Raw genomic sequence first — 19,557 nt, 5'->3', positions numbered from 1 at the left:
AGAAGGTACAATATGCTTGAAAAAAGTATAAGCATATGAATTTCATACACATAAGCAAAAGAATTATCTTGACAGTTTCTAATCAGTATCATTTCCATATACAGAAATTAGGTTTGAATAATTATAGAAGAGAATCTATTCAAATTAAAAAATAGGCAACCCTTTCAGAACTTGAAATAAATTACCTTTTGCAATTTTCTGGGCTGTTTCTAAAATGGTAATTGCAGCAGGATAAGCTCGGCCACTTACAGCTGACATAAATGGGGTCATACCTCTTGCATCCCTAAAATGAGAAAAATTGTATATAAAAATATTATCAATTACTGTCCTTCCTGATTATGAAAGTTAACATATGTTCATGATCAAACAAAAAAACAGTTTTGTCTTAGTAAATAATGTCTCACCATTCAAAGAAAACCATCAGTGGTATTTTCTGGCCTCATATTACCTCACTTAAAGCCACTTTGTGGAACCTCTGTCTCTCTAAACCATGGTCTACTTTCTTGGCTTTAGTGACACTAAAGAATAGACCAGCAAGGGCTCTGGAGTAAACTAACACTTTCTAGACGTGAGCATAGTAACAGGCTCTATCTCAAGCTATTGTGAGGAGGATTATATGAATTATTACTTAAAAGGTTTCAGCACAGTGCCTAGCAAAAAACAAGTATTCAGTTAAGTGTTAGCTATTATTATTACGAGTTTCCTCTTTAAAATGTATTTAAACATTCTTCACTGAATTTCTATTTCCTCCTAGACCCCTCACATTTCCCAGAAGTCAGTCCTCAGCCGTTTGTGCCTCTCTCTCTCTTCTGCCATAGCAACCACCACTTCTCTCACAATAATACGGCTCCAACACCTACACTTGTTTACTTGATAAGCCTACTTGGGATTTCCCAGTGGTATCTTACATTCAATGTGTCTAAAACTCAAATCATCTTTCTCCGCAAACCTGCTCTCTACCTGACTTATCTATGTCACCCAACAGTATCACTGTCCCAAGTAACTTCAGACAAAAATTTTGGTTCTTCACAAAGTATTCCTTCTAAAGCAATTTTTAAACTTCTGCATCTCATCTTTCTTTTCCATTTTCAACAACTCAATAGTTCAGTTTATTACAACACACATATTAAAGGCTATGACAGACATATAAACATAGCCTTGACTCTGGTTTCTACTCTTGCCTATTTTCATCTCTTTTATACCACCATCTCATTACTATTCTTATAATCCCACTTTGATACTATTACAATCTAACAAAGGCCATTATTGAGAGGATTCAAGCCCAAAGAACAGAGACCAAAGTAGTGATTTTAACCTATTTTTTTCAGATCCACTGGCTGTTGTTCTCTTCTTTCTAATCCTCCACTCTGAATTGGATGAATTACTGTTCCTCATAATATTCATACTTCTCCATGTTGTTGTTCCCTCTTCTCCCTATTTCTCATGGTTCTACTCAAACTTCATTTTCAGGAAGCTGCTTACTGTAGAATAAACATACTTCTCCCTTCTGTTTACTCCAAAACACACTCATGTATCCCTTTAGCCAGATTCAACCAAGAAAAAAGCTCAAATAAATAAAATCAGAATTGAAAGAGAAGTTACAACCAAGATCAAACAAATACAAAGGATCATAAGAGATTTACTATGAACGATTACACACCAATAAAATGGACAACTTAGAAGAAATGGATAAACTCCTAGAAACATACAATCTCCCAAGACTGAATCAGAAAGAAATAGAAAATATGAGCAGAATGATTACCAGTAATAAAATTGAATCGGTAATTTAAAAACTCCCAACAAACAAAGGTCCATGACCAGACAGCTTCAGAGATGAATTCTACCAAACATTTAAGCGGTTAACACCTATCCTTCTCAAACCATTCCCCAAAAAATTAAGAGGAAGAAATGCTTCCACACTCATCCTACAAGGCCAGCATCGCCTTGATACCAAAACCCAAGACATCACAAAACATTTTAATTAATTAATCAATCACAGGCCAATATCACTGATGAACAGAGATGCAAAAATCCTCAACAAAATATCAGCAAACCAAATTCAGCAATAATGGAAAGGATGATATACAATGATGAAGCAGGGGATTTATCTCAGGATGCAAGTACGGTTCAATATCCACAAATCAATCAACATGATACACATTAACAAACTGAAAAATAAAATTGTATCATCACCACAGTAGAAGCAGAGAAGGATTCTGACAGAATTCAACATCCACTTATGATAGAAACTCTCCAGAAAGTGGGTACAGAGGGAACATACCTCAACATAATAAGTGCCACATATTGGCAGGCCCACAGTTAACATAATAAAAGGTGAAAAGTTGAAAGCATTTCCTCTAAGATCAGGAACAAGAAAAGGATGCCCACTCTCACCACTTTCATTCAACAAAGTATTTTAAGGCCTAGCCACAGCAATTAGATAAGAAAAAGAACAAAAAGGCATCCAAATTGGAAAGATGGAAGTAAAATTATCACTGTTTGTAGATGACATATACTACATATAGAAAACCCTAAAGATTCCACCCAAAAGCAATTAGAACAAATAAATGAATTGAGTAAAGTTGCAGGAAACAAAATTAATATGCAGAAATCTACTGCATTTGTATACACTAAAAACAAACTATCAGAAAGAGAAATTAAGAAAACAATCCCATTTACAATTGCATCAAAAATAACAAACTACCTAGGAATACATCTAATCAAGGAGGTAGAAGACCTGTACTTGGAATATGTGGAATACTATAAGACATTGATGAAAGAAATTGAAGATGACCAGAAATGGAAAAATAAACCTTGCTCATGGATTGGAAGAATCAGTATTACTGAAATGACCATACTACTTAAAGCAATCTACAGATTTAATGCAATCCCTATCAAAATACACATGACATTTTTCTAAGAACTAGAACAAATAATCATCAAATTTATATGGAACCATGAAAGACCCCAAAACAGCCACAGCAATCTTGAGGGAAAAAAACCCAAAGCTGGAGGCATCATGTTCCCTGATTTCAAACAGTACTACAAACCTGTATTAATCAAATAGTATGGTACTAGCATAAAAAAAGACACAGAGATCAATGGAACAGAAGAGAGGGCCTTGCAAAAATAAAAAACTCAAAACACCTTGTACTAAATAGGGAAGGTGACATAAGGGTCAAGGCTGGGAGTCCCCGTTCTGTAATAAAGACACATACCAGGGCTGGAATTCCAGCTATGCCACTCAATAGTTTTGTGAGCCTGGGCAAGTTAATTAACCCATGACAAAGGAGGCAAGAATATATAATGGGGAAAAAGACAGTCTCTTCAATAAATAGTGTTGACAAAATTGGACAGCTAACTGCAAAAGCATCAAACTGGACTACTTTCTCACACCATATAAAAAAATAAATTCGAAGTGGATTAGAGACTTAAATGTACGACCTGAACCCATAAAACTCCTACAAGAAAACACAGGCAGTATGCTCTTTGACACTGGTCTTAGTTTTTTTTTTTTGGATCTGCCTCTTCAGGCAAGGAAAACAAAAGCAAAATCAAACAAACAGGACTACATCAAACTAAAAAGTTTCTGAGGAAACCACCAACAAAATGAAAAGCCCACCTACTGAACAGGAGAAGATATTTGCCCATGATATATCCAATAAGGGACTGATATCCAAAATATACAAAGAACTCATACAATTCAACATCAAACAAACCCAATCTGATTAAAAACTGGGCCGGAGACCTGAACAGACATTTTTCCAAATAAGACATACGACAGATGGCCAACACACACGTGAATAAGTTCAACATCACTAGTCATCAGGGAAATGCAAATCAAAACCACAGTAAGATACTACCTCACATCTGTCAGAATGGCTATTATCAAAAAAGACAACAAATAACAAGTGTTGGCGAGGATGTGGAGAAAAGGGAAGCCTCTTGCAGAAACAGACTCATAGATGCAGAGAACAAACTAGTGGTTGCCAGAGGGCAGGGGGTTAGGAGAATGAGTGAAATAGGTGAGGTATAAACTTCCAGTTATAAAATAAGTCATGAGGACAGCATAGGGAATATAATCAATAACACTGTAGTAACTTTGTATGGTGACAGATGGTAACTACACTTATCGTGGTGGTCATTTTGTAATGTAAAAAATTATCAAATCAGTATGTTGTACACCTGAAACTAACATAATAAGTCAATTATACTTCAATAAAAAAAGAAGAAAAAACCCTTTTCTTACTGAGTCATCTCCATGGTAAATAATTCCCAGATACATCACTTAGGAAACTGTGTTAGCAACTCTAGGAAATTCTCCTGTATCTGTAGTATAAAAAAGCAAAAAGGGCCAGTTTGATCATCTCTATACTTATCACCTAAAAGTCAGGCAAAAGAACACTGCCTCTGGGCTTCCCTGGTGGCGCAGTGGTTGAGAGTCCGCCTGCCGATGCAGGGGACACGGGTTTGTGCCCCGGTCCGGGAAGATCCCACATGCCGTGGAGTGGCTGGGCCCGTGAGCCATGGCCGCTGAGCCTGCGCTCCCAACCGCAACGGGAGAGGCCGTAACAGAACACTGCCTCTCCTAGTAACATCAGCTTATGAATACAGTGGCATATTGGGTGTTTTCCAGATATTTTATATGTTTTTTAGATAAAGGAGGAAAAAGTCAACCACTGTGAGGGTACTAAAATAAAGCACTAGTGAAACAGAAATGAACTGTAGAAATATAAAATGAATTAACAACAAAGAGAAAGGGAATAAGAACATAAAATAACTTTTTAGACACCACCACGAGGAAATTATACAAAGATAATATGATTAAAAACACCATAAATGCAAAAAAATGACAATTGAGAAAATAAAAACAGAAAGATATACTGTATGTATCCACATATAAACCATTTTTATCTATGCCTCAAACCACTAATAAATTATTAAGATGCTTCTGTCATAATAACTCTGTTTATAATCCAATGACTTATTTTACTAGTGTGGGGCAGCCTTCATTAAATCATAATTTCATAAATTTGGTCATTTTCATCCAAAGGGCAGTAAGACTTAAACATGAAAACTCCCTCGCCCTCAAAGATAAAAAAACTCATAACACCTTCTTGTACTAAATAGGGAAGGTGACATAAGGGTCAAGGCTGGGAGTCCCAGTTCTGTAATAAAGACACATACCAGGGCTGGAATTCCAGCTATGCCACTCAATAGTTTTGTGAGCCTGGGCAAGTTAATTAACCTCTAAGCCCACTGCTGCAAATGTAAAGTGGGGATAACATTATCTACTCCAGACAGTTATATCTAGAATAAGAGTTAATGCAAGTAGAGCTTGGCACAGATTAATTAACTATTATAAAAACACTCATCATTATGAGTTTGTAAAGGAAGATAAACAATCAAGTTGCAGGTAGAGATGTAACCTATTAACGGTTAATGAGCACTTACAACAGAATACTTATCAAAAGCTCTGTATGATCTCATGATGATTCCGTAAGCCAAGATTTCCAAAGAAACCATAAGAATCATCCTTGGATTTTCACAATACAGATTCCAGGCCCCATTTCAGACCTGCTGAGTTATACTTCTAGTGTAGAGCTTGGGGAAGAATGTGTATAATTTTTAAAGTTCTCCAGGTGACAGTGATATAACTAATTTATGGATTCAACATTTGAGAGCAACTATACTGTGATCTTTTTAACATATAAATATACACCCTCATCAAGCTAACATAAAATCAAACTATTCATTTAGTGTATATCGAGAAGGCCTCTTTCACTAAAGAGAGCTTACTTAGTAAGCTCTTAGTAACATGGAAAATACAATGCTAGATTCCGATAAATTTTAAATTCAATTAAAATAATTGTTGTTCCATATGTTGCAAGATCAACTTAACAGTAAAAGGAGTAAAGCTAAATCTTCATATCAAAAGTATATTAAACTTCTTACTTGGCAGAGAGAAGTTCTCGTAGATAGGGCTGTAGGACAACACTGTCACATAACAATTTTAATATAAAATGAGCGTTGGCCTTTCGATCCTTGGATTCTACTACAGATGGCTCTGTGGAAGGACCTGTAATTAAGCAGATCCACTTGGTAACAAAAGTGTTCAAAACAGAGTGAAAGACTGTTCTAGAATAATATACCGAGTATCTATCAAATAAACCACAAGAAAAATATTTGAGTATTGGTAACAAATTAATAACTTCATTACAGAGAATTTAAACACATTAACACATTTTATAAATCTCAACTGATGAAATATATGCACATGCACACCACAACTTCACTGATATACAGAAGATAAGTCACAGAATTAGATATTTTTCAAGCCGAGAAGTCTCCTTGAGATAAAGTGTAGAACTGTAGAAACCTACATACAAAGTGTTTAGTTTTATCTTCCAAATGCCTAGGTAGATAAAATAGTAGAGATTCTCACCTGGAATGGTGGAGGTGCTTGGTCCTTGACCGGTGCCAGTCGCTGCTGTGGTAAGAGATCCCACAGCAGGGGCCAGGATAAAATCAATGTCACCATCTTTCAGTAAACAGAACAGCAGGATGTACATCATTATAGGCAACATATCCCTAACATGTTCTTTTAACTGGCCTTAAGGCTTTTCTCTGCAAGCCAAAGGTGAAATCGGACAGAGGCTTAAGTGGATGCTTCTTTTCCAAACTATAATAGAAGGAATCCACTAGGCAAACTATTGACTTATCTTGATATATTATTAGCTAGCTTCTTACCAGTATAGAAATATGTATTTCAGCAGAAGAGGGATATCTAACAAGACTTTCTAGAATTTTTATTTTTAAGTTACAAACATCTTAAACCAAATCTATGTAAGCTAGTTATAATACTCATTATGCTAATTTTAACAATTTCAGATTTCTAAATATCCCACTGAAATGTTTCTTTCTTTTCTTTCATGACCCTGTCTTTTTGTTAAACACTGAATAAAATAACAGATCTTACCAGGATCCATTGCAGGAGGGTCAGGAACCCAACTAGGGGGAGCTATGGGGGGTGAAACTGGATCTTGGTGGTCACTGGATGAAGCTCCAGCTTCATGTCTACCCAAACCAGCCGCTCTCAATGAACGTCTCATCATTTCCCGTAATCTCAAACTAGAAGAACATGGACAAAATCAGAGCTCACTACCACGTCTAAGTGTAAGGATAAGGTGCACAGAACTTCTCATCTGAGATGAAAGTTTGTTCTACAGGCAAATACTCCAGGCAGGAAAGTGGAAGTACAAATGCCAATTCTGGAATCACAGAATAAGTCAGCAAGGGATAGAAATGGAACTGGGGGATCCTAGTACCCAGTTCAGCACTAAAACCACTATATTAAGCTCCCACAGAAACTTAAGCACCGGGAACAAAAGTTGCAGTGAAGTTAAGATTAGGAAATAATCTTTCATACAGTTAAGATAAATGAACAGCTGAACATTAAAACAAAAAAAAATTCTGTCCCCTGTTTATCATCAGTAAGAATTAAGTTCAATAGTAGACATTAGCAAAACATACTGATTAGCACAAAACCAATACTGTTAGCCCACTAAACCCCTTTTCTGTGCTCTCAAAAGCAATGGAACTAATATCCACACAGTAAGTAGTTTTCAAACAAAGACCAATTTAGGTTTATTTTTTATACAAAAAAGTTTTTTTAACAGTACAACTTCATCCCAAGGAAATTAATGAATGAAACTGGAGCTTGTAAAATGTGTTGTTAGATTAATATCTGGGCGTGATTTTTTTTTCTCCTGCTATACAGGTGTGCACATCGCTAAAAAGATAAAGAAATAATCACAAACACAGACCTCATTAGGGGAACTAGTAAACTACCTGTACAAAAATCTATACCTCTGAATAAAAGCTTACAAAGGCTACAAAATTAACACATTAAAAACTAGCAGCAATTAAGAGAGAGCACATAAGGCAAATCCTTTCACTTGGCCACAATTTTAGAGCTTCTAAATGAATAAAGAGTAAGAATTCAATTTTAAGGGCCAGGCAACACATAAGGGACTGCTTTCTCCCAGGCAGATTTAATCCCAAAGACATGACATTTCTGATGTGAAAAACCTAACACCTTACCAGGTGAGCATTATATGTCTGCAAATAAGTAATTCAGAAATATTTGTATTAATGTTTGACTCTCTAATTATTATTTAATCCGAGGGTAAGTGTGTTTTTCCATAGCAATACATTTTCAGTTTTATGAGTAAAATTTTTTAAAAATGCATTTAGAAGCTACTTTCAGGAACCCATCTATTTTATAAGGCTTGTGTATGATGATGTACCTTGGGGAAGAGAAACATTTTTTGGAAGATTCTACAAAGTAAATTTTAATGTCTCAAAAAATATACTAGCTATTATAGTACGCACTATTAAAAAATACCTATAGTTAATTCTTTTATGGTACTGGTGTCTTCTCTCTCCCAATTTAGAAATCTTTGAGTTCAAGAGTTTTTATAATATGGAAGGGAGCAGGGAACAGTGATTATGATTCTTTCAGTCAAGGTCACTTCCCTGTCCAAGATATCACCCAAAGAGCATGGCAGGCTCCTTACCAGTAACAGCACACACCCGGGTGACTTCACACTGTGATGCTCCTACACAATTTTAAATAAGCTCAACATAGACACTTGGTATCCTAATGTGTCTTACTCAAAACACACAGAGAGAAAAAAATCAGCGGTAATTGGGAGGCACTGCAAATAACCTGAAAATAAATGCATGTTTTGGGCTTATCAAGAAGAATGCTTACACCAGGGTCGCAAACACAATGCCTACTGGGCCTGGAAAGTAAAATAAACTGAGGAAAGGGCAGTCAGGTGTAAGAAGTAGGGGGTCATGGCAAACTAGAGGCATACATGCTCATCTAAAGGCATTCAAATTTTAAAGAAAAAAAAAATTTTAACATTGCACAGGCCAAACAAAACATATATGGGCTATTCTCCAACCTCTAGCCTAGAGCACATTAAGAATAAATGAAGATAAATTGAGACCATAGTCTCATCTTGAACTTGCAAACTCCCAACTTTGTTGTTGTGATGTAGTCAATTCAATATTATATGAGGGGGTCATTCCTTGTCATTTAAAAAAATTGTCCTCTACCTCTTTTCTTCATTAGGTCTTGGGAACATTTTTAAGTACAATGCCCAGCTCCTCATACAGATTCTTTCACAACAAAAAACAAAAAAAACAAAAAAAAGAAAATTATTCTTCAAGATGTTGTACACAATTCATGAAGATTCACCTGTATCCTCAGTGGCTGAGGACAATACTGAGGAGATACCACCTTGGCTGCTAAGATTCAGAGTTTTGACATTTCTTCGTATAGGCTTGCCTGGAGTCATCGTATTTTCTGACAATATGGAAGAATTCAAGGTTGATGTAATTTCCTCTTTGTAAGCACGTTATATCCATGCTACAGAAGCCTTAGAATCCAGTCATGTTCAAACATACCACTGTGACAAAAAAGCGAAGGTCATGTGTCTTCCAGATTAATAATCTCTAGAGTACATACACCTGCAATCAGATGCATCAATCAAGCTTTCCACTAAATCTGCCCTTTGTACTCAGGCACTATTGAGTCACATAACAAAACTTCTGAGTCAAATCATCATCTGAAGGCATTTAACAGTACTCCATTCAATATTGAAATTGCATCAGTTTTGAGCTTACAGCTCATGAATCCCAGCCTGCATACTCATCAAGGGGTATCGCCTAGAAAATCCATTGTAGGCTAGAGGAGGGTTTCACTTCAATGAAGCAGAGTCTGTGGACTTCCTACTGCCCGGCGTGGATAATAAGACTCCTGTGCTTTCATCTGTTCAACCGGCAGCCCTGAGTTTGAACTGGTTAAGAGCACTGCAGTGAAATCTTCGGCAAATGCCTCAAAGGAGCTTACTCTGCAAATTATTTCTGTGAGCAACACATCACCCACTCTTGAAGCTCCTTTTAGTCTTTGCCTTCAAAATAATCCTTACATGAAAAAAAGATGGCAGCACTGGCATTGGACCAACCATATCAGAGTCCAACTTGATTTGCACCTGTATTTTCCCTGAGGAAATGAAATACCTGAAATAATTCAGACACTAATTTCTTCATGAAGAATTTAAGTTGTTTTCCAGTTTAGACCAAACATTTTGCCTAGTGTAGTCCTAAACAAATGATAATTTCCATTTTGCATAGTCTACATAATGTTTCTGTACTATTTTAAATTATAATTTGGTTACCCATAACTAGTTTTTGATAAACCTCACTTCAGGATGTTTTTGAACCTGGGAAGCTATCAAGTTGGAACCAATTTTAGAAGAATCATTTTTAAAGGGAAAGTTGAATATAGAACAGAAAATAAGCAAAAGAGTGTCTTCGTTTTAAGTAGACTTTACAACCTATCACATTAGCACAGTGAGCAGTGCTTCCATTAATGATTTGTGAAGTATCCAAGAATTTTGGCTCTCATGTCTAATATAAATGTGTTTTCCTTCAGGGGAAAAAAAAAACTACAGACAGCTGTATCCTGAATTCTTTATAGTCTTCATCTATTCAAACATCTAGTAATTTTTAATGTGTTATAAAGTGTCCATCTCACAACTCAGAAAGCCTGAAAATTTAAAATACCAAACATTCATAATATACATCAGCCTTTCATTTCTTCCCAGATCTTTAGGACGTCTGAGAAGCTGAGCTAAGTAAACAATCTGAAAATAAAAGATTGAGGTTCTCTCAATTATTATATTACTTGTTCTCCAACTAAAGAAAACAACTTCCTAGGAAACACGAATGATGAGTTTAAAACACATTCAAAGAATCAAGTTTGAACTACTTGTCTAAATTACCTCAAATTTTTGAAGGACCCTAGGTCCTACTGTTTTACACCTAAACTCTAACTAGATATTGTCAGGTATTTTTCCCAGGTTGATATTGGGAGGAACAAAAACAAAACAAAAGGACCCACCAATTCATGCATATGATAGGAAAGAGATACATTTCTTTCTGTACTTGGATTATGTTTCCACCAATTAAACTTTCCTGGTAAAAATCACATTACCTTCGGCTACTTGATGATCCAGCCCGATTACCTGGGCCATTACTTGAAACAACTGATATTGCATTTGCGATGGCCTCAACAGCAGAAAGCCTTTCTGCAAATGTATTTCTTTCAGAGCGCTCTGCTTCTGAAACATAAGAGAAAAAAATTAGGATCAATTTAAACTTCAAAAATAACTAAGAGATGAAGTATGTACAGGCCATTAAATGCTAACTGCTAAGTGTTTTAGTATTCTAATTCACATACTAGTGATAACAGCTTAATTTTCCCTCCTTAGAGCAATACTTAAGCTAGAATGAACTATGACCTTTAATGTGAATTATTTCCTTATTCTGCCTTACTTTTCAACCCCCAAAGATAAAAAATAAGGTTATTCACAAGTAGGCTGAAATTTAGCTTTCACTACCAAGGAAGAAAAGGCCTACATATCGGTACCTCAATCTTAATTTATACACTACTTATAATCCTTTAGTCAGTCAACGATAACGAGATAAAGGTCAGAAACTTGCAAACCACTGTTCAAAAACGTAGCTACCAGAATAGCAACTGCAGAATTCAAAATAAGGAAAACCATATGAATTACACAGTTACACTTTAGGTTTTCAGTTTCCCCCTTCACTTAGCCAATTAAAAACTTTATGGCAAAAAGCTTATTTACTTTTCCAAAAACATCTAACAACTCACTAGGTTATTTTTCCCTCTACATTCTGAAAATTGGGATAAGAGTTGCCTCAATATAATTTGACTTCTCAATATAATTTGACTTAACTTGCTAAATAATTCCCATGGTAATATAAGTCACCAGCAATTATAAAATCAGTAAAGCTCTTAAGTATCATATATACAGTTTGTACTTAACAGAGAAATTAGAATTTAAGGCAACAGAAACACATTGATAAAAATTTTATTTATTCATGTTACATGTTCATCCTAACAGGCATTTTTACCTTCTGAGACTCCTAGATTTTACAAAGCAAAGTAAAAGTACATACAAACTCTTTACAGTGATTTTCTTTAATAATTTTTATATTTTCAAAATTGCCCCAAATTCCTCTTAAAGATCATGTTACAGTTTTTAATCTCACCCTCTTCTTCTTTAGTTTCCTTATTGCTGGTTGGAAAGCAAACTGATACACAAGCATGCAAAATATTTCGATTTCCATCACATCTGTGGCTGATGAATGTCTGTAGCATCTGTAGATTCTGCTCTAAAACAACCGCTTGCTCAAGATTCATAAGATATTGTCGACAGGCCTCATAGTCACAGCGTAGGATGTGCTGCATTAAGGTTTGTTTCTGTGCTCAGACAAATTAGGAAAAAAACTTCAATGAATTTGTACAGCACATTACACATGTCAAAAAGTTCACATGGCCAACACAATAATATAATCAGCTCTGCAGATACACAGAGACAATTTAAGGTGGCCTGGCAAAAGAAGCTGAACTTGAAGGTACCCTTAAGCACAGAATACAACTGACAGGAATGTAAAGGACCAATAAATATCTTCAGCTTCTGCAACTAACTCAACTCTAACTGTGGCAGGAAAGCAGCCAGATATACAATGCATAAATGGGAGTGGCTGGATTGGACCTATAGATCATAGTTTATACAGCACCCTTATTTACATCATATATAACTATCAAATTAGAACTCTATTAATATTGTTAACCAATTAAGCATAGGGTATACATTTTATTCCAAGCTTATTCTCACCTTCTTGTGCTCTTTAAGGTTACATTTACGTCACACTATGGTACATGAAAGCCAAAACCTTCAACTCCCCCCAGAAATAACGACAGACACAATCCCCAAAGGTGACAACTAATGTACTTCACTGTCAAAGACATGGTAGTAATGATCAAGTATTTATATATCATCTTCTACCTGAGAAATAGCATGCTGTGGATGGAATATCCCCCCCCCCATTCATGTTGAAGCCCAATCCCCAATGTGGATGGTATTTGGAGGTAGGGCCTCTGGACAGTCATTAGGTCGTGAGGGTGGAGCCTTCATGAATGTGATCACTGCCCTTAAAGGGGGCTGAAGAGACCAGAGTTCTCCCTTTCCACTGTGTGAGGACACACGGTCATCTGTGAACCAGTGAAAGGGCCCTCATCAGACACCGAATCTGCCCACACCTTGATCTTGAACTTCCCACCTTCCTTAACCATGAGAAGTAAATTTCGGTTGTTTATAAGCCACTCTGTCTGTAGCAGCCTAAACAAACTTAAGACACAGCATAAATAGACCAAAGAGTTCAAATGTACTTTTTTCAGAATGTAAACTATAGTTATGGGATATTTAATCGACTGAATGTAAAGCATTAGTTATGGAAAACAAGCATATCTGTTCATTTTAAATAAAATTGAGAACTGGAAGAAAGCAGGTGGGAAAAGAATGCGTGGGACTACAAAGGAAAGAAGAGAGATGCTTTTGAACTTGGCAGCTCTCCACAAATTGCCTAGATAACCCATCCCTTCCCCCAACCTTATGAGGATGAGAGGAAGTAACAATGGGGAAAGAAGGGCACAAGAAAATACAGCTAAAAAACTGTTTTCAGTACTTGACACACGTGAGATAAGCCATTCTGACTGTGGAACTATGATCCTGAAGTGACCCCATAAATTGCAAGCTCCAGTTCAAGAATATGAGGTGGGCGACATAAGACTAAATTTGCCGAAGTCTAGTGGCAAATATGCACTAATCAATACGTTGAGAGAATATGTCAAAGTCTCTCCAAAGAATGAAAAGTGCAGTACATTTAAAAATAACTAAAATTAAGATATTTTGCTGCACACTGCTGTGATATATAGAATGTTTTCAAGCAATCAGCCAGTCATCTGGCTGAAGCAGCTGCTCTACAGGGAGCTCTCATCTCCAACCTGCTGGGCAGTATATGGGCTCTCACACTGACAGTATCAATACCACGCTTACTATGTTTATCCTGCATCACTGTATGTTGTCACTTATTCTTATAACACAAAGCAGAGAGTTCAGCAAAAATTTCTTGCACGTCTACCGTGCACCAAGCCCTAGTAAATGAAGGCTATTTAGAAAGATAAATGATGGCACACTTTATCGCTACCCTTGGGATGCTGACAAAGTGCAGGGGTCATAGAATCAAATGCCTACAGAAGCATATGCAAAAGTATAAGTGAGTGGAGGAGGCTGGCTGTAAGAAAGGTAACACAAACCGTATAATAAATAAATGGTGACTAACATTTGGACTTAGAGCAACAAATTTTAAATAGTGGGAACTGCAATGAACTGGAGACACCATGTATAGCCTCTAAGAGGACTTAATGTTTTTATAATGGCCCAATATCACCATTATCTTCTAATTCTTTAAGAGCACCTGAAAATCTGAGTTTTAAATACAAATTCTGTGATTTTTGAATGCTGGCAACCAATCAAGAATTTTTAAATGATGTGAAGTCTATTTCTAGGGGCCACATTCAGACCACGACCACCTCCTTCAACCCCATACCCCTACCAGTTTGGAACCACTAGTCTAGTAGGTTAACAATTAAAGCTAAACTAAGAATATGAGCACTGTGTCTCTAAACAAAAGCTCATGGGTATCTCTCAGGAGCACCTAGATTCAGATTATTTTAGATGCAGTTCTAATAAGTTTGCTTATCACCTCCAACCTAATGGAGGATAAATAAGCTCCCATTCTAAGCTCCATTTCTATCTTTTATAGAAAGATTCCTCAAAAGAGTTGTCTAAGTTCCTCAACTCCCATTTTCTCCTTAGCTCACTCTAAATCAGGCCTGCATCCCCACTGTCAACAATGACCTAGATGGAGCCAAACGCAAAAGTCAGTATTCAGTACACGCCCTACTGTCCTACGGCATCATTTCATACACTTGAACAACACATCCTGCTTGACACATGCTCTTTGCTTAGCTTCCAAGACAAAACTCATTCGTTTCCCTCCAATTCCTTCTCAGTCTCTCATGCAGGTTTCTTTTTATCTCCTGGTATTTAAATGCTGAGACTATTTTCATGGCTCAGGCCTTAGATCTTTTTTCTCCTCCAAGACTTTAGTAATCTCATTCAGTATAAGTCCTTTAAATATCACAGATATACTGACAACTTCTAAGTACACTTCTCCAGCTTGGTCCCCTCTCTCCTGGTCTTCCAACTTACACATCTAACTCTATTCACCATCTCCTCTTGGCTATCTGATAAGAATCTTAAACTCCTGATCTCACCCCCCAGAACCTGCTTCAATCCTACAGTCTTCATCTCGATAAACAGCAACTTCACTCTTCAAAACCTTTTGCCCTCTGCTTCCTCTATTTGACACCCTATATTTAGCCATAAGCAAATCCTGTTGGCTCTACTTTAAAACGTATCTAGTATATCTACAGTCTAATCACTTATTATTCCACCTCCTGGGTCAAGCCAACATCACCTTCCACCTGAATTCTTTTAATAGCCTCCTAACTGGCCTCCCTACTTCCAACCCATCCCCCTTGTATTCTCAGCGTGTCAGCAATGACCTTTTGAAAATGTAAAGCAAATCAGGTCATTCTCTGCTCAAATTGCTCCAATAACTTCCAGTGGTGTTGCCTCCACATCTAACAAATACAAACACCTCAACCACAGTATGTTCAAAACTAAACTCATCCTTTCCCCTTATCCCATTTGTTTTTCCTATTTTTCTGGGGTTTTTTGGCTGCACTGCACGGCACGCGGGATTCTAGTTCCCTGACCAGGGATTGAACGAACCCGTGCCCCCTGCAGTGGAAGCGGGGAGCCACAACCACTGGACCACCAGAGAATTTCCAGTTTCTCCAATTTTTCATTTCCCTATCATCCACACCTAAATCAGAAGCTTTACAACCCCTTCCTTTCATTTACTGCTGACATCCTGTCACCAAGCTTTAGAGCTTCTACTTCCTTAAGATCTCTTAAATCCATCCCCTCTTCCTTATTTCCAAGAGTTCAAGCTTAGGGCTTCCCTGGTGGTGCAGTGGTTGAGAGTCTGCCTGCCGATGCAGGGGACACAGGTTCGTGCCCCGGTCCAGGAAGATCCCACATGCCGCGGAGCGGCTGGGCCCATGAGCCATGGCCGCTGAGCCTGCGCGTCCGGAGCCTGTGCTCCGCAGCGGGAGAAGCCACAGCAGTGAGAGGCCCGCGTACCGCAAAAAAAAAAAAAAAAAAAAAAGAGTTCAAGCTTACTTTGTTTCTAACATGGATAATTACATTAGCTTTTTTATCTGGTCTCTAAACTTCTGTTCTCCATCCACTGCTCATCTTTAAAAACACACAAAAAAAACCAGCTTAAAATCCTTCTCCTCCTAGCTTTCAGGGGAATGCTCAGGCCCCTTAGGTTAACGCACAAGGCACCCCAGTGCCTTTCTCCCACCTTATCACTTGCCACTCATTGATCCGTATAAGCCCTACCTTCTAGTTATATCAGAAGAATGTACATGTTCTCCCAACATGTACATTCTGAGATTCACAAAGGCTGCTCTTTGTGCCTGGGATAACACTTCCTACCTTCATCCTGCGTCTAGGAGACCCCTTATCTGATTCTTTAAAACTATATCCAGGTATCACCTCCTCAGAGAAGCCTCTACAGTCACAGTTTGATTTACAGCCCTCCCTTTTGTACTTCTACAACATTATGCATGCCTTACTCAAACGCTTAAATCACACTGTAATCAATGGTATACGCATCTCTCTTGTCCTAATAGACTATTAGTTCCCATAGGGAACCGGCAATGAATGATCTATTCAAGATTGTTTCCCTAGACTCCAGCAGTGCCTTCTGAATTGAAATGCCAAGTAGTTTCAAAAGTCAGATTACCTCTACAGCCATGATGATAATAGCAGCTTTCTTTTTGATTGTTGAATTGGCAGGAAGATTTATTAAAGAATGTACACCCATTCCAAGACTACTAATAGGTGGAAGATCAAGCCAATCAGGATCCCTTATTCCTCCCATGCAATCTTTGGCCATGGGGTAGATAGTGCCATTTCCATCTCGAAGAATAATAGGAGACTCCTATAATAGAGGTGAAAATTAAAAAGTTTGGCTCCCAATCAAAAATGTTATGTCTGATTTTTACAATAGTTATATTTATTTTCAAATTAGATTTTATATGTTTGTAATAGTGACCAAATAAGAAACTTAATATTAAAATATGTTGAATATTCTAAATTCTTCAATGTTTAATAACAAGCAAACTAGAGCCAAACCCTAAGCATCACAAAAATGCCAATGTTGTCATATAAATTTTCAAAAGCAAAAATAAGCCTCTATACCTGTCCAGCAGTAAAGATGGCTACATTCCTCTCATTCTGACCAAGGAAAGCAATGCTGCTTGTAGGGAAATTATTTTCCTGTTCTGCTTTTCCTGTAGCAAGATCAAAGATACAGTACCGTACCCAATTTCCAGTCTTCAAAACAGCATGCACACCTTCAGAAACACATAAATGTTAAAAAAAAAAAATGTTACACATCCTTAGTGAACTCTAGTAAGTACCTACCAAATTTTACATCTCTAGCCACATTTCAAATGTAGATACATTTCATTCCATAACGTTACACACAGGAGACAAAAACTGCCAAATGCCCCAAACCACTTTATCTAATTCCCATTCACTGCACAAGTATTAATAGAACATGGAGTATGCCAGTTAGAAAAGTTACAAAATCTTTTACCTTTGGAATCCACATTTACTGCTAATATTTCTGTTTTTTCAGGTATACAAAGCTTTTTAGGAGTCCTTTGGAAACAGTCAGGAACTTTTGGTGTTCCTCCAGTTTTGACAACCTGCATGACAAGGAATTTTGCTCTCAAATCTGTAACATACTCAGGGTCCCGACATTCACCTGCTGAGTGAGTCCTCTACACTTACCTGCAGTTCATCAATTCTAAGTAACCTACAATCCTGAAGGAGAGAAGAAGGGTCAGCATCTGAACCAGAGTTGTTTTGACAGTTTGTATTACTGGACGTTCCTGGAAATTTTACAGCAACATAGGCTCCATCCACTTTCAGCACCTAGAATACAGGTAAATACGATAAATGTTAACACTAACTCATATGAAATCAATATGCAAGTTAGAGTCATTGAACCAATTTAACACTGAAGGCACTTAATTCCTTATGAGTATGTTTCTTCAATGATCGTCAAGTTGTAAAATTAACCTGAACACACTCACCAAATATACTGTTGACATCTACTTCCATGACATATTATCCACAGACAACATAGGTAGAGTGAGCAATGCACAGAAAGCCAAGCACAGGACTTGAAACCAGAATACTTGAGTCCTACCTCTGCTACTTACTGCTTTTGATTTTAAGCCAATGTGATCGTCTTAGAAAAACATAGCTGCCCGTAAACTACAGTTCTATTTGAAATCAAAGGCCTTTGTAAATTGCAGGACATGATGTATCTACTCTGCCCTTTAAGTCCAAATGAAAGACCATTCCATTTCACAAACTAAAGAGCAATCAGGAAAAGTTACTTTGCAGGTATTCTACAGCTATAGTCCCATTTTGTTTTTAAGAATGTGAAAGGACAAAGGTGAAATTAATGGCATTCCAGCTGATGAACTCTACTCACTTGGTTTCTTAGGAGGCAAGACCCTCTCCAGGAAGAAGGGAAGAGAAAGTGGAAGCTTAAAGACAGTAGCAAGATTTTTAAATGTTATGGAAGATCATCTCCATTAAAACTGTATAAGTCCCAAAGAATGGACTGTATCAAAAAGTAATGTTATTATCTCTTAGCAACTTTTCTGTAAATCTAAAATTATTCCAAAATAACACTTTTTAAAAAAAGCAGAATATCACCATAAATGCTCAAGGAGAGGTATAATAATCTTCAGTTCATCTGTCAGGGACAAAGGAGATACGTGCATCAGATTAAAGGATGGGACTAAAGAGATCATTAGAGGTGATAAATAAAGCAGCCTTGAGGAAAGGGCTGATGAGCACTCACCAACCGTAAGTTCTTCGATAACCAATACCATTATAGTTCAGTTAGTAACTAATTCTTAGACATTCTGAACAAACCTTGCCAACAGGAACATTCTTAACATCTTCCACAAAAACGACTTCCCGAAGAGACCACTGCTCTTCGTTCACCTTTTCCTCCTCTTTTGGGGCAGGGGTGGACCGTCGTCGTTCTTAGACAACAACAAAATGGTAAGTACCAAAAAGAAAATGTGAAAGAGACTTTATAGATTTCATCTAAATATATGAAAAAAGATCATTTGTAAAGGGATACATAACTGAGACATCTAAATAAATTTCATGAACTACTGCTTTATGAACTGAGCTTTCATAACTAACTTCCACTTTAAATGAATTCATAGTGAAAAATATCCATGTTTGTTAATGCCTAACAATATTAACACTACTATAAACAACTGCAAAGAAGTATTTAAAAATTTTAAACTTATTCTGGACCCTCAAAATTAGGGCTATCGGACCCATGTTTAAAAAGGAGGATCTGTTGGGCTGT

General features: G+C 37.0%; 1 protein-coding gene across 3 annotated transcripts in view; it reads right to left on the bottom strand.

Moving 5' to 3' along the window:
* UBR5 (ubiquitin protein ligase E3 component n-recognin 5) overlaps nucleotides 1-19,557 on the bottom strand; it is a 143,749-nt gene that overhangs the window by 50,580 nt on the left and 73,612 nt on the right. For 2 of the 3 annotated variants that reach the window (XM_079901117.1, XM_079901119.1), the window contains exons 16-26: nucleotides 19,107-19,219; nucleotides 17,946-18,089; nucleotides 17,749-17,860; nucleotides 17,349-17,503; nucleotides 16,891-17,088; nucleotides 12,154-12,364; nucleotides 11,069-11,195; nucleotides 6,980-7,131; nucleotides 6,446-6,541; nucleotides 5,956-6,079; nucleotides 186-283 (exon numbers count right to left, since the gene is read on the bottom strand). In XM_079901117.1, coding sequence (XP_079757243.1) covers nucleotides 186-283; nucleotides 5,956-6,079; nucleotides 6,446-6,541; nucleotides 6,980-7,131; nucleotides 11,069-11,195; nucleotides 12,154-12,364; nucleotides 16,891-17,088; nucleotides 17,349-17,503; nucleotides 17,749-17,860; nucleotides 17,946-18,089; nucleotides 19,107-19,219 — 1,530 coding nt within the window. The remainder of the gene's footprint in view (nucleotides 1-185; nucleotides 284-5,955; nucleotides 6,080-6,445; nucleotides 6,542-6,979; nucleotides 7,132-11,068; nucleotides 11,196-12,153; nucleotides 12,365-16,890; nucleotides 17,089-17,348; nucleotides 17,504-17,748; nucleotides 17,861-17,945; nucleotides 18,090-19,106; nucleotides 19,220-19,557) is intronic. The other variant, XM_079901118.1, reaches the window with a different exon arrangement.

This window comes from Stenella coeruleoalba, assembly GCF_951394435.1.
Source record: "Stenella coeruleoalba genome assembly, chromosome: 17".
Classification (NCBI taxonomy): Eukaryota; Metazoa; Chordata; class Mammalia; order Artiodactyla; family Delphinidae; genus Stenella; species Stenella coeruleoalba.
This window is presented reverse-complemented; position numbering and strand designations above follow the sequence as displayed.